Source organism: Phoxinus phoxinus, assembly GCF_949152265.1.
Source record: "Phoxinus phoxinus genome assembly, chromosome: 21".
NCBI lineage: Eukaryota > Metazoa > Chordata > Actinopteri > Cypriniformes > Leuciscidae > Phoxinus > Phoxinus phoxinus.
The window spans coordinates 14323952-14339275 of NC_136896.1; the positions used below are offsets into that span (position 1 = coordinate 14323952).

Sequence of the window (15324 nt, forward strand, 5' to 3'; positions counted from 1 at the left end):
CAAAAACTGATCTACATTATACAACTAAAAAGGATATTATATACAAATGCTTTAAAAATATTTGAAATGACTGCTTTATTGTTGTTGTTGTTATAGTGAATGGGTGTGAATGCCAGTAGATGGCAAACCATCTTAAAAAGCAGTTTCATAAGACTTTCAGCAGCCTTGTGTCATGCTTTAATAACAAGTTTATATAAGTTATGCTGAAACCATTGAGCATTTGATGTTGAGTTACTCAGCATGCCAGCATAACCTACTCTTCACATCTCAGGACCTCAAGCTGAGGCACATCTGAGTCCTATAGGGAACAGACATCCAGGCTTTCTCTCGGCTTTGAACTGCTCTTAAATGATGGGACACGTCATGCTGCTGATGTGCTGTTAGTTGAGAGGCATTCAGTTATCTAAAGTTCATGGTTGTGGTCCAACCTCCGTTGATTCTCTTTGTGTCCACTCCACACAGGCAGTGTGACATTTATTCTTTAGTAAGTGTATTTTTGTATTTTAAAGTATAATCTGCAGTTGTTTTTATTCCACAGATGGACCTTGTGTTGGACTTTTAAAATGGAAAACCTAAGAAATCAGACTTGTTTTAAATCGCATCAGTAAAACAAAAAGCTGGCAAATATTCACAAATCTGTAATGAACAACAATGACTCTTGGTGGACATCACCTTCTTAGAAACAGTTTTAAAAGTAGGGATGGAACTATATTTAGATTATTATTTATGGACCATAAATAATAAATGGCCTGTATTAATGGTTTAGATAAATTAAAACATTAAATGAATGCGTGTTAAACGTTATAAGTGAATTTAGGCATCAATTTATGGACAGTGTGAAAAGTGATGTTTATTTATATACTTACTGTATATATTCATTAATATTTTAAATTATATTTTATTTTCAGTCTTCATTTAATTTTTTGTCATTTTATGTGCAAAATAAAAATCAGCTTTACAATAAATAAAAAACTTGTTTAAATTAGTTTCCAAGGTAAGATTTAATCTAATATTTATAGTACGTCAGCTTTATTTCATTTACTGAAAATAAATGTTAATGGTTCTAATTAACACTTGTATGAACAAATATAAATTGAGATTTGATAGTGTTAAATAATTAGTGTTTTCACTATTTAACTAGTAGATGGTAAAGTTAAATTAAATGTACAAATAGGGTAAAATAACAAAATTCAAAACCAACTGAGAAATTAACAAGTAAACAAACAAATATCAACCGATACCCAAATAACTGAATAGGTACCTTAATGTCCTCCAAACTGTGCATGACCCATCTTTTAAGCTTGTTCAAGTCTGATTTAAATGTATTAATGAAACTCGACATGGAAGAAATAGCATGACGACAAAATACACCCCGCAAAAAAGCACAACAAAAATATTAGTTTAGCATGTTTATTACAATACATACATTTCACATTTGACCTTCCGACCCCAGGTGACCCTGCCCTGACCCTGGTATAACAGGGTTGGTGATGTCCAGTCCTTGGCTGACCCTCAGTTTCCTGTTTTCCAGTAGCACTCCCCCCCTCCCCCCCATTCCATCCAATCAGGGTGCAAAGGAAAATGTGTGGTAATAATTTATGAATACAACATATCTGATAGACTAGTAATCACTGCAACTTTAATAAAACTTTAACTTCATTATTACTTAGCAACTGTACATAGGAATGAACTCTAGTTTTTAACGCAATTCGCCACTGCATCTCACATTCATTTTTTCCTTTTTCTTTTTTTAAAGTACAGTTTTTTTTTTAAACAAAACAAGGGTACAGAAAAGAAATCAAAAGAAAAAAATAACCTGGAAAGATTAAGAGAAAAGAAAAGGGGATTCTGGGTGACAACCAGTCTTCATCTCCTGCCAAGGGAGGTGAGGGAGGGGAACGACATGGGTTGAGCAGCAGGAATGATTTTTTTTCTCCTCTCGTTCTTGCTCACATTCACTCCATCACTTAAGCAGGCACTGGTGTTGACCATGGGCGTATCGCTGGGCCATTAGGGGCAGGTAGGAGACCACTGAACCATTGTGGACAAACATGATGTAAACCCCCTCAAAAGGCATGGGGTGAGGGAATGAAACCATTATAGTGCAACCAGAGAAAGAAAGAAACTAACCAAATAACCATGTAGCATTACTACCATTTTTTATATGTAGCGAAAGAGAAATGAACCGGTGGATACGTGTGCAGAGTCGTGAGAAGACAAAGAGTGTGCGCGTCATCGTCCTCGTTAAATGTCCCGGTCGACTAGTCCACCTTTTCCATGCAGGTCTGGTACATGCTCAAGGCAAATGGTTCACCGATCGTATAACTGAAGAGCATTTGTTTTCTTTTTTTTAATCATGTCATTTAAAAATCTGATCTGCAGTCAAGAGTTCTACATATGGTGACAATGAGGGCACTTGAGATCCCAGTCTGCCTCGGTGCTGATTAGTTTAACGTTTGGATGTCAAAAGCTTTGATAGGCATGGCTTCCCACGGCTTCATCTACAAAATATATTTACAACATGGAAATAACATCTACAAATAATCTACATGTACAGGGACGGGGCGAGGGCAGCTCCTCTGCAAACCTCTCCGCACCCCTCTCCCCTCCCCCTCTCAGTCCAAGCAAGACCTCGCTGCAGTTTGTTTAATGTAAGACTGGGCCCAGAGCAGAACGCAACGGAACTTTGGTTCTCCAGGGTTCCGCGCGCATGAAATGGGTTTTGCCTGCCCATTCACCTACCCCCTTCTCTCCTCCTGTTTCAAGACCACATCGCAAGCCCAGAGTTCCTCAAACCATGAAGGAATTTTGATTCTTCAACTTTTCAAGTTCTTTAATTTGTTGTCTCAAAAACAGTATCCTGTAGAGGAAGAGAACCAAGTTAGTACATTTGAGGAATAATGGGCGTCACATGCACATGCAATGCTATACGAAAAAGAGAAATGCACCTCTGCTCGCGCAATGTGGCCTGGATCTCGCACACTCGCACCAGTGAGCGCAGGTTCTTCAGCTCTGTGCAGTTCTCGGACATGTAGATGCTGCCCATGGTGTGAGCCTCTTCACGTAACCGCGAGGCCTGGACGGGAGAGCCGCATGTGAATAGTTAGCAATGCAACAAAAATATCAGCATTTTTGGATCATGTTGTGTGCCATTTTTCGATGGGACCGAATATATAGTGCCAACTAAACTACGGTTTCTTCATTTTCTTTCCTTTATTTCCAAAAAATTAAGACGTAGTGAGTGTTGTATACTACAATTGAAAAATCAGGGGTCTTTAGGATATTTAAATTTTTTGGAAAGAAGTCTCTAATGCTCACCGAGGCATATTTGATGCATTTCAGTATACAAAGTAAGATTATGAGCTCTTATTACAATTTAAAACTGATGTCTATTTGAATAGATTTTTTAAATATAATTTATTCCTGTGATGGCAAATCTGAAATTTCAACTCCAGTGTCACATGATCCTTCAGAAATCATTCTAATATGGTGATTTGTGCTCAAGATATTTCTTTTTAGGATTCTTTACTGAATAGAAAGTTCAAAATAACAACATTTATTCAAATACATATCTTGCGCAGGGCTCGCAAAATCGCCCGCCCGACGTCCCGGGGCTATTGTGTTTTCCAGTCGGGCTACCAAAATGCATAACCGGCCTGCCCGACGGGCTATCTGAAATAGTGTACGGTTCAGTCTTGTTATAATCAGATTCAGCGCGTTCTTCGTCTTCAATCCACAGTGGCGCCGAACAGAGTGCACGTCAGAAACAGAGGACAGGATGTGTGTGTGTTTGTATATGTATCTGAGCCTCATTGGTCTGTCACTGCTCGTCAATGTCAGAATATTAGAGATTACCAATCAAATCAAAGTAGGCGGGATTTATATTCACAGAAGCTACTGAGCACGAATTTGAGCAGAGCGACTCGACGCTTCAGTTTATGGTCAAGTGCGATAATGTAAGTAGCTAAACTAAATATTTCACATTTGACCTTTTTTTTAGGTCATAAATGTTAAACAAATTACAAATGATCAGGCAAACGAATTTACTTGTCTAATTTCGCCATTTTGAACTGAAAATAGGCCTTTGTAACGTGACTAGTGGAATGTAATTCGTTTAACGTTACTGTCATTGTGAGGGGACGAGAAACAAAGCCGTTTTCATCTTGTTAAGCACAATATTAATAACGAATGTGGACATGTTGAGAATTAATATAGTACAATTTGTAGCCTTCAGTAAATTAAAAAAGTTCAGCTTTAGGAGGGGAAGAGACAGGGCAAGATGAGGAGACTGAGAGAAAAAGAAAGAGTGATGGATAAGAAGTGGGAGCAGGTATTGACAAATCTACTGCCCGCTGACATGGTTTTAAAGCTATTTCTTATCCTTTTTTTGGCCTTCAAACGTCTTGAAATGCACACATCAGAGAAATAAAAAATGTGAACCCCCTAACAACCTTACATTTAGGACCTATTTGATTATAAAGCCCTGTCTACGGCCCTGTATTAAGATCAATAATGAATGTGTACATATTGTGAATAAATTTAATAAACAGTTAGGCTACTTAGCTTTCCTAGTAGCTTTCAGTAAATGAACGTGTCTGAGAAAATGATTCATAAATCAACCTATCAGCTGACCCCAAGTTTACTTTTGTCATTGACAGACAAAAATGAAAAGCCTATCAGTCAAAGCTCAGCTTTAGGACGGGAAGAGCCAGAGCAAGAGAAAAACAAAGAGAAAAAGAGTGAGGCTGATGAGGAGAGACAAATAATCAGCTGTGTGACATGGTTTTAAAGCTATTGTTGTCCAATTGTTTTGGCATTCAAAACATCTTAAAATGCACATATGTAGATCAGAGAAATAAAAAAATTCTCGGGCCCCCGAGAAAATTATTGCAGATTGGCCGCGAACACCCCTAACTAGTCTACCTCACATTTGGGACCTCAGTGATGATAAAACCCTGCCATCTGCATGTTAATGAAACTAGTTAATTGTGAGCATTAGACCCTAACCCAAAGTGTTACCTTTTTTTTAGGGATGTCCAAATCCGATCACATGATCGGAAATCGGGCCCTATCACGTGGTTTCAGACTCGATCGGAATCGGACGTTACCTCCCGATCAGGACTCGGATATAATATATGTATATATTCTCATTATTTTTTAACACTATAGTTATGCGGTGGCACAGAGCTAGACCCTTTTGACTCCACACAGAAACAGCAACGCGTGTGGCATGACGAATCAAACCATGACGAAAAAATCACTTTGTTGACATCACCAAAAGTGAAGAATTTATGTTATTTATTACTTGATTGTTCAAGCTACCTCACAGAAGTGCTCTGTTTGTTAACAGAGTTGTTGAATGTTAAAATAAGGTGAATTAAATCAAAAATGAGGAACATCCTGGATCTGTTTTTTCGCTCTTCTTTATTCTTTTTTTATGTATTATAGAAGTATCGGATCGGGACTCGGTATCGGTACATACTCAAAATCAAATGACTCGGACTCGAGGGCAAAAAAACCTGATCGGGACATCATTACTTTATTTTATTTTATTATACCCTCATTGGGGGCTAAGCCACAGACAGATTCATGTTCCATACTGGTCACACACATTTCACTTCAGAATACCAGATGTATATTTGTATTAATGATTCTAATTTGATTATTTTATATCCAATTGTTGATATTTGTGTTTTGAAAAAGTTTTTGATTCATGTTTTGACTCCTAACCAATTTTCCTAAGAAATTTTGCGAGCCCTGTTGCGTAACACTATAAATGTCTTTGCGATCAGCTTTGATCAATGTAATTAATGCATTTAACGGATTAAGAAAAAAATTATATTTCACCCTAAACTTATAATGGTCATAGAAATCCAAATCACAAGTACGGTAAGTTGAAATGTGTTCTGACAGATTCCCGTTCCCATACCTGTTTCTCCACATGCTCCGCGGGCCACCCCTGCACGTGTTTGATGAGGTTCTCATTGAAGTGCGCGGCCAGCGTGGGTGTGAAGGTACATGTTGCTCTGCCTGAGGCTGCGCCGGCAGATACTGAACCCGGGGGCATCGCTCCGCTGACTGCACCTGGTCCCTGACCTCCACCGCTGCCGCCATTATTACTGCTGCTGTTACTGCCCATGTGGTTCGAAGCCGGAGATGGACTTCTCTGACTGCTGCAAATCACAAACAGTGGATGGGTCAATTTCTTTCTACATTTTTATGAAAAGCAAAACTACTTTGTCTGCACCAACTCTTTACAAATACATTCATTTTAATGTGATCCTAGAACACCAAAAGCAGCAATACCACAAACAGCCAGAAGATGGCAGTCGAACACCACAAAAGCCACTTTAAGCTACAAATATGGCATGCAGTGGGCAGTTAATACCCATAAGCCTTCAATAAACTTCAACAAAGTTCTTATGGATCTGTTTAATCACTTCCAAACGTCTTATGTCACCTCTGTCTCTGCAGCCGTGGAGAATTGCCGTTGTCGTGATGTTTGTCTGTGGGGAGGGACTGCTGGGACGACGGTGGAGGGTGAGAACTGGACTTATTTGTCATAATGTTCATCTGAGAAAGAAAGGGAGTGCATTACAAAGCCATAGTTTCATTTGCCATCTGTCATCCTATTGGACCGCTGTATACCTTGGTCTGTGAGGAGACCGGCGTGGTGCTGAGGGGCGGTTTGAGGGAGGCTGAGTTGGTCTGTGGCGTGCTGATCCTGGGAGACACGTACGACCGAGGAGAGGAAGCATCTGATGTCAGAGACATCGGAGACTGGCTGGACTGCTGGGCTACTCCATAGGAGAAAGATAAGGTGAAGAGATATAGTGCCATAAGTAAATCACAACAAGTATGTCATTAGCAACAAATACAGTTCTGGCTCAGATTCCAATCTAGTTTTACACACTGCAGTGTTCTTATTAACGAAGACTATTAAAACATTTGTTAATTGAAAAAGCTGAAGAATATTAGATGGAAAAACCTAAACTAAACGGAAATTTTTAAATGTGGCTTGGCAACTAACTAAAATAAGTTACATTGAAGTACTAAAAATTTATATTTAATTTGTTTTGCATAAAAATGTCAAAAGCACAGTTACAGCATTTTAAACTGAATATATATATATATATATATATATATATATATATATATATATATATATATATATATATATATATATATATATAAAAATTAAAAACAAACTATAAAAGTATATAAAATAATACTAAAATAACACTGGCACACTGAAATTTCAGTAGTATTTTTATGAGCAGAGTACACTCATGAGCAACAAAATTACCCCACTGTAAAAACACACAAAAAAAGAGTGAGCAAACAATTTAGTTGAGATAAATGTCATTAAACAACATTTTAACATTACAACAAGACCAAGTCTGTGTGCCTGCGTACAACCTTCCTTATACTTCCCTCCCTAGTAGACTTTTGCGTTTTTACCCTTTAGCTGGGAACGCGACGGTGGAGCGTTTTTAAGATTTCCACTCTGTAGGGTGGTTTCACTTTTTTTGCGTTTTTAAAGGGATAGTTCACTTTAAAATGAAAATTATGTCATCATTTACTCACCCTCAAGTTGTTTCAAACCTGTATGAATTTCTTTCTTCTGCTGACCACAAATGAAGATATTTTGAAGAATGTTGGTAACCAAACAGTTAACTGTTACCATTGACTGCCATAGTAGGGAAAAAATAAAAAATACTATGGCAGTCAATGGTAACAGTTAACTGTCTGGTTACCGACATTCTTCAAAATATCTTTATTTGTGTTCAGCAGAAGAAAGAAATTCATACAGGTTTGAAACAACTTGAGGGTGATTATATGATGTAGTGTTGTCACGGTACCAAAATTTCAGTATTCGGTACCGATACCTGTGAAAATCCACGGTTCTCAGTACCAATTTCGGTACCAAAGCTTATTTAGATTAAATTAGCATATATTAAAGTGTATATCCATTTGTTAGATAACAATAGATCAAATTACCTAACAATAGTTATATACACCGAAGCAATTATTCTCCTTGGGGTAATTTAAAAATGTAGCCTACTAATACATTTTTAAAATCAAAAGTTTTATCTGTTCATGAACAATCAAGTGTTTGTATTAAATAACATTCACAAACATACATTAATGTTTTAAAAATATATTGTTCACTCAATGTGTTGATGTTAGATAAGGCATTAAGTAATGTTAATGAATGGTATCCTATTGTAGCCTGGGAAAACCCAGACCACTTCCGGCAAATTTAAATGGTAAATGGACTGCATTTATATAGCGCTTTCACAGACCCAATGGCCACCAAAGCGCTTTACAATATTGCCTCACATTCACCCATTCACTCACTCATTCATACACCGACGGCGGTGTCAGCCATGCAAGGCGATCCAGCTCGTCGGGAGCAGCTGGGGTTAGGTGTCTTGCTCATGGACACCTCGACACTTGGTCAGGTGGAACCGGGGATTGAACCACCAACCTTCCGGTTTGTAGATGATCTACATGAACCACTGAGCCACTGTCGCGCTCAGTGTTGTTACTTCAAATTTAGATTTGCTCTGCAAGTGGGTCTGGCAAAGAGCCCATTGAAACCCATTTCCAATCCGTCGAAATCGCGGCACCAATCAGAAACGTTGGGGCGGGCTTTACACGATGACGACAGAGCAGAGACGGTGACGCAGATTTTGTACATTACAAAGATGGATGCCGCCGTGGAACATCACAAAATCACTCGTTCGAATCAGGTATCGTGTCTGTTTCAAGCGATTTAAAATTGTCATTTTCGTTAACACAAACAGAGAATTGCTGAGAGTCTCGAGATGTTTCTCCGTCGCTCTGCATACGTCATGTCATTCATCGCTCTGATTGGTTTTAGATCTATCCGACGTCCGTTGGTGACGCCCCTGTGGAAATGAATTGTCTATGGAGCTTTGCCAGACCCTTACTCAGTTACAACTGAGAGTGGTCTGGGTTTTCCCAGGCTAATCTTATTGTAGTGTTACCAACTAAACAGGAGATAAAACATGTTTTATTTGACTTGACTGTCTTATTTGATCCTAAAACTGCGTTCAGATTTAAAAGGCCTTTTAAACTAGATACAACCGCACACGATACCACTTTAGGGGTCGTTCACATATCACATTTTATGCGCGTGCAAATTTGTTACTTCAAATGTCGGCTTATAATAGAAGCATCTCAACGGGTCATGTGACTAAAACCAGCAGCCTTTCCGTAACATGGAAAGCTCGGCCGGACAGCTGATCATAGATGTACAGGGCGGCTTTTTATTTCTCATCTCAATGAATATATCTAGTAGTAAAGCTAATGCAAGGGCTAGAAATCAATTAATTATTTGATGATACTTCCTCGTCATCATGGAGAGCGCAGTTTGCACCGCTTTCTCCTTTCCACAAGCGTGTGCTTTCCCGTTGCTTCTGCCGTTGCTATGCAACCATGAACAGAGGCGCCTGAAAAACGAATTTGCACGCGCAAAAAACGCGCCGTGAACGGCTCTTTCCTCCTTTCTTGTCAACAAGTGGATTCAGAGCCACTGCATTAGCAGCGCCGCCGCTCGCCATGTCTTAGTGTGTTTATGAAGTAGGGATGTTAACCGATGACCGTTTGACCGATGGTTGACCGTATCAACGTTAACCGATCAAAGTTTTCGGCAGTCGGTAAAAAAAAAAGAAAAAAAAAAGAGATCTCTAAATTAGGCTATTATAGACAGCGGACTAAACGCTACTACAGTTAGCATCTCATTCCAATATCTTTTTGTGTGAAGTGAACAAATCCCTCTCACTCAATCTTTCATAACTCGCCCGTTTGTACTTAAACAATAAAAACATTCGGCGCGAGGTCACAGCGTTTGGGTTCGCGCGCTCACAAGGTTTGCAGAAAGTAAAGGCTACAGGCTAACACACTCGAGGTTAGAGCCAGGGCAGACGACAGGAGGAAGCGTGCAGAAAATAGTAGTGTGTGGGACCATTTCACCAAACAGAATGACACCGATGTAACGCAAGTTGCAACTTGTGTGATACAGTGCTTAAATATGAAAATACATTACAAATACATTTCAGTGGTAACAGATAAGGTGATGATGATCATCATCTTTCTTTATTATTGTTAGCACTACCTCAAACTAAAGTTAGCACTACCTCAAACTAAACTCTTCGGTTCGGAGCTGTCATTTTCTGAAATGAGCTGCGGCAATGTTTCAAATGAGCTTCTAATGCTAGACAAACGCCTTTATTTTCAACGCGATCACCTTGTACCCGAACCATTTCGAAACTAAGGAACCATTTGTCCGCCAAATACATACAAGCTCCTCAGCGCCGCGTTTGCGGGACTCATGTTTCACGCTGTTGGGGATTTTAAAAATTGACGTGAGTAGAAGGGCGGCGCCGTGTGTGTGTGTGTGTGTGAGCGGGAGGCAGAGCGGCAGAGAAGATGCGACAGATTTGTGAAATTGCAGGCGCGGCTCGAAATGGCTGTTATTTCAAATAGCGTAGCATATTTTAAACTAATCGGTTAACCGGTTTCAACCGGCTAATGAGGCTCGGTGGTCGGTCAAATTTTTTTTTTAGTTTTCGCCATCCCTATTATGAAGAGGACGCAACTGTGCACCGTTCGGACAGCGCATCAAGAACCGGACTAATCCGATACTTCGGTACCACCGGTACTTAAGAAAAGCTGGTACCATAACCATTTCATTTTTTTAGTACCGAAATGGTACCGAAGTACCGGGTCTTTTGACAACACTAATATGACGACATAATTTTCATTTTAAAGTGAACTATCCCTTTAAGCCCCAAAAACGCCATCGCCGGGTAAATGAAAGGCACATCTGATAAAATATTTTTAAGTTTTCACCCGCGAGCATTCTCGTGTAAACAGGGCCTGAAGATTACTGCACTTAAAAGGTCAAATACACATAAATGTGTCAAAATGCACATCTTGGCAAGTATTCACATAAACAATTAGTTATAATATATCTATCATTACTGTGAAATAAAATTGTGGTGATCACAATCTATATTCAATGTGCAATTAAGACATTGACAAATAACAGATGCTGCATGATAAATCCATACACAAAGCTACTTGTGCTAAAACCAAAAATCATTTTTGAAGCCCACGTGGCTCATTATCTGCTCAGACAGCAGCAGCCAAGCCTGTGTGTGATCCTTGTTAAGCTACCAACCCCATCTGCTAACTCAAGGAAGCTGACTCAGAACCCCACAGCTGACATGAGTCGGCAACAAGCAACACAATCTCACGCCAACAACCAATCAAAACCATGAGCTCAAGTTATAAAGTTCAAGTTCAGGTTACAAAACAGAGCTGACCCTAAACCATAAAAAAAACCATGTCAAAGCAATTTAGTTTGGACTACATTGTAGCACAAATGAAAAACACAGCAGGTTTGAGAGTAAGAGGTAGTAGCAGCAGTGTGTGTGTGTGTACCTTGGCTGGACAGCTGAGTAGCCTGGGAGAGCAGAGTTGTGATGTTGAAGGCAGACGGACCAGCAGTCAGGATCTTATGGAGCATGGACTGCAGCGAAGCCTGAGTTACTGCAGCCGTGAGAACTACAGAGAACACAAAGAGAACACAGAATGAAACAAGAAAGCAAGGACAAAATGTGAAGACAGGAAGCAGTCAAAAGAACAGTTCTGAAATCATTCAGAGTGATAAAAGGTGTCTACAGTAAAAAGTAATATTGTCAAATATTACGACAATTTAAGATAACTATTTTAATATAAATTTTAAATGTAATTTATTCCTGTGATGGCAAAGCTTAATTTTTAGCATCCTTACACCAGTCACATGATCCTTCAGAAATAAGGGTGTCACGATTTCGATTTTAAATCGAAATCGATCGAAATTAAGTCACAATCTCGATCATCGAATTAAAAAATGGAATCGTCGATGCTGCCACGCCCCCATGTCACGTTCGATCGGCTTGTCAAGCAGAAATCTATGCGTCTATGACAACTCGAGGTATCGCACACACCGGACGAGAAGCGTCGCGTCTTTGACAACTCGAGGTATCGCACACACCGGCGCCGCGGCGCGTCTATGACAACTCGAGGTATCGCACACACCGGACGCGCACTTTCATGTGGCCTGCAATATTATGTTTAAGGACATTATGGAATTAAGATCATGTCTATGTTATGAGGCTACTGTACAACGTTGCTTAGTCTGCACTTTATCTCTATCTCAGAGAGCGTCCGTTAACTGAATGTATCCTGAAAATCCGATAACATCAGCAATTTTCATTCAACCAGCTGATTTCTGTAAATGAATGTAAAACATGTATATTGCAGCAAAGTCATAACGACGATTTGAGACAAATAAATGTATATAAAATGTATTAATTTATAAATGTAATATACAATGTGAATGGCGCTCTCTGGCGCGGCAGGATTCATTTTGAACAAGGTCCTGAGTCGTTGATGGGCGCCGCGGACAGACGGCGAATGGCGCCGCCGGTGTGTGTGTGTGTGTGTGTGTGTGTGTGTGTGTGTACACTCAGAGAATAAAGTGTTAGAATTTTAAAGACGTGGCTCTGCGCAACGCATAGATTTATCTGTTAAACTGTTTGTTTGTTTGTTTTGCTGTGAACTTGAATGTCATCTTCTGTGAAGAAGAATGCAGTTACAAAAGAGAAACTAGATCGCAGGTTATTTTGCTTTAGTTTCCAATTGACTGAAGAAGTATTGTTACATTTATGTTCTTAATAAATGTTTTAAATTTGACAATGTAGTGTGGTACATTGCGAACAAAGGTCAGATATTATGCATAAAAGTTTGGTCTAAAAATGGCATAGCAACCTGTGCTAAAAAAAGAAGAGTAAAAACCGAAAATCGAATCGAACTGTGACCTTAAAATCGAAAATGTAATCGAATCGAGGATTTGGAGAATCGTGACACCCCTATTCAGAAATAATTCTAATATGCTGATTGGTGCTCAAGAAACATTTGCTTAATTTCACTGGGAAAAAAAATCTGGTATTCACTGGTATTGGTATCATGACAACCCTATGTCAGAAAATATGTTTAAGTTTCAGTCTCAAGTGGGGTGATTGAGAACTGAACACCTTTAAGCAAATCACTTGACCACAGCTTGAACTACAGGGACTGCACTGAAACAAATTCCAATATTCATGCATTTTGAGGAAAGGATACAGCAAGTCCTGGCACCGGGTCATGCCAATTTCACTGTTTAGACACGTGCAATATGTAGCGGTTAGAAAGCAAAAACTCCAATCCAGACTATTTGGACCAAACTTCTCATTTGCCCTAGCTCCGGCTCGGAGAATCAGCGGGTAATTGAGTATCATAGTTTGCAAATGCGGCCAATGATGGAAAGCGAGAAGCAATGACACGCTCACAAATGGCAATTCACACAGGCCATGCTCAAGCAGCAGCAAAGCTATGATTCATCCCGGAGATGTGAAGTTAAGAGAGGAAAAGCTGACGCAAGCCCAGCAAGTACACAAGCAATTCTATACACCGCTTGAGAGGTACAAGAAACCCAACAAGAATAAACCTATACTTGCAAACACACCACATTGAAGTCGTAGTGGCTGCAGCTCAAAGTACCATAAGCAAGATTTTTAACCTGTTAGCCTTCAGCGCCACTTTTGAAAAATCCCCAGAAATAGCATACCCAACCTAAAAAAGATTCAATTAATTGACCCTTTGTCCTAAAAGCTCAAGTATGGTCTCATTTGAAAGCTGACACCTGCCACTTTATTGGAAATGTAGAATGAATTATTGTCATAATGAAAAAAAAATTATGAATAGCTTCAAAGTTGTGTAAGTTATTAGAAATTTATTTTTATGAAACATCTTCATGAAAATTAAATTGAAGTTGGCCCGTCAGCACTCTAGAAATGCACTCCAGCTAAAGACACATGTCTGACCATGTTATATTTAAAATTTGAAGGTGATAAGTCTAAAACTCTGTATTTTGTTAAATGTTTTTCAAGATCATCTCAAATGACTTTATTTTGAATTGACTCTAAAATGCAAACTTGTGTTTATTGTCATCTATTAGCATCTATTCAGTCTATTGTCTCTATTGTTTTGTGGTGCAAACGAGCCCCATTCAGTGTCACTCTCTCCTGCACACATTTACACCTTTCCAGCCGGCTTATGGCCATAAATATTATTTTCCTTTGTCTCCATTATAATCGCTAACGACTGGCTAATCACGGTGTTTCACCCCCTAATTTCTTTCATAATCTTCACTTCACATTTGAAACTGTATCAAATGCCTTTCTTAAATAAAGAAATATTTCAGTAAGCATTCCGATTTAGAAAAAAAATCATAAAAAATAACAGCTAGATGGCAGGTGCAACTAGAGAGCTAGCTAGCATGTTAGCTTAGCACACCATCAATACACGACAATTTATGAGATTAAAACCCTGTTTGTGCTCCAAACTTACTTTAAAGTGCAAGTCGAGTGTTTTAAATAATCTTCTATGAGCTTATTTGGCTTCAGAAAAGAAAATCAGACAGAAAATATATGATTTGATATTATTCTGCACTATTGTAAAGTCTATACCGATTAGCATTACATTATACATATAATCTATTATTATAAAAATACCTGACATGGCTCGAAGAACACAGGTAAATCAAATATCATTGCAATCATGTTTATTGTCTTCAAAACATCTTTATCTGCATGTTATAGCGATCTCTGAAAGCTAACGTTAGCTGTGTTTATGTCAGTGACGTCCTGGAAGGTCACAGGTTATTTCTTCTTCGTGAGCTTTCATATTTGGAAAAAACTGTGCAAATGGCGCCCTCAGCCTGCTGTATGGATTGAAAACACAGTACATCAGAGTATCCAGCGCTCTTTATGTATACATCGACGCATTTGGATATAAATTCAATAAATATTATTCCTGTCTATAGAAATATGATGTAAACCTATGATAATATATCAATATTTCTCCAAATCTGCACATTTTTGAGCCAAAAGCCCTGAGGAACGTTGTTTTGTCACGCGTTCTCAAGACAACAGCACCGGAGTTTTTTTCTGAATGGAGCAGCTGACGCTTATAATTCATATTAAAGGTATCGACTCATTTTTTCATTACATAAATCCTGACACAAATTAAGACATAACTGTCACTATAAGTTTCTCAGAATACAATAGTGGTCAAATACTGAAACGTGAGACTTATATATTTTTAATGATGTATAGTTTGTCAAGGTAATAACATTAAATCTGATAGTAACTTTGAATTATTTAAAAAAAAAACGCTTCAGAGCGTCCTCGCTCTGGTGAAGGTTAA

The 15324-nt window shown here is 38.8% G+C and overlaps 1 protein-coding gene across 2 annotated transcripts in view; it reads right to left on the reverse strand.

Annotated features, from left to right (window-relative positions):
- Positions 1-1396: 1396 nt before the first annotated feature.
- Positions 1397-15324, reverse strand: part of waca (WW domain containing adaptor with coiled-coil a) — a 38152-nt gene continuing 24224 nt past the window's right edge. The window contains exons 8-13 of one of the 2 annotated variants that reach the window (XM_079595710.1): positions 11476-11598; positions 6649-6797; positions 6461-6573; positions 5930-6170; positions 2949-3076; positions 1397-2860 (exon numbers count right to left, since the gene is read on the reverse strand). In XM_079595710.1, the coding sequence (XP_079451836.1) occupies positions 2791-2860; positions 2949-3076; positions 5930-6170; positions 6461-6573; positions 6649-6797; positions 11476-11598 (824 nt within the window). In that variant the 3' untranslated portion in view covers positions 1397-2790. Of the gene's footprint in view, positions 2861-2948; positions 3077-5929; positions 6174-6460; positions 6574-6648; positions 6798-11475; positions 11599-15324 lie in introns of both variants that reach the window. The other variant, XM_079595709.1, reaches the window with a different exon arrangement.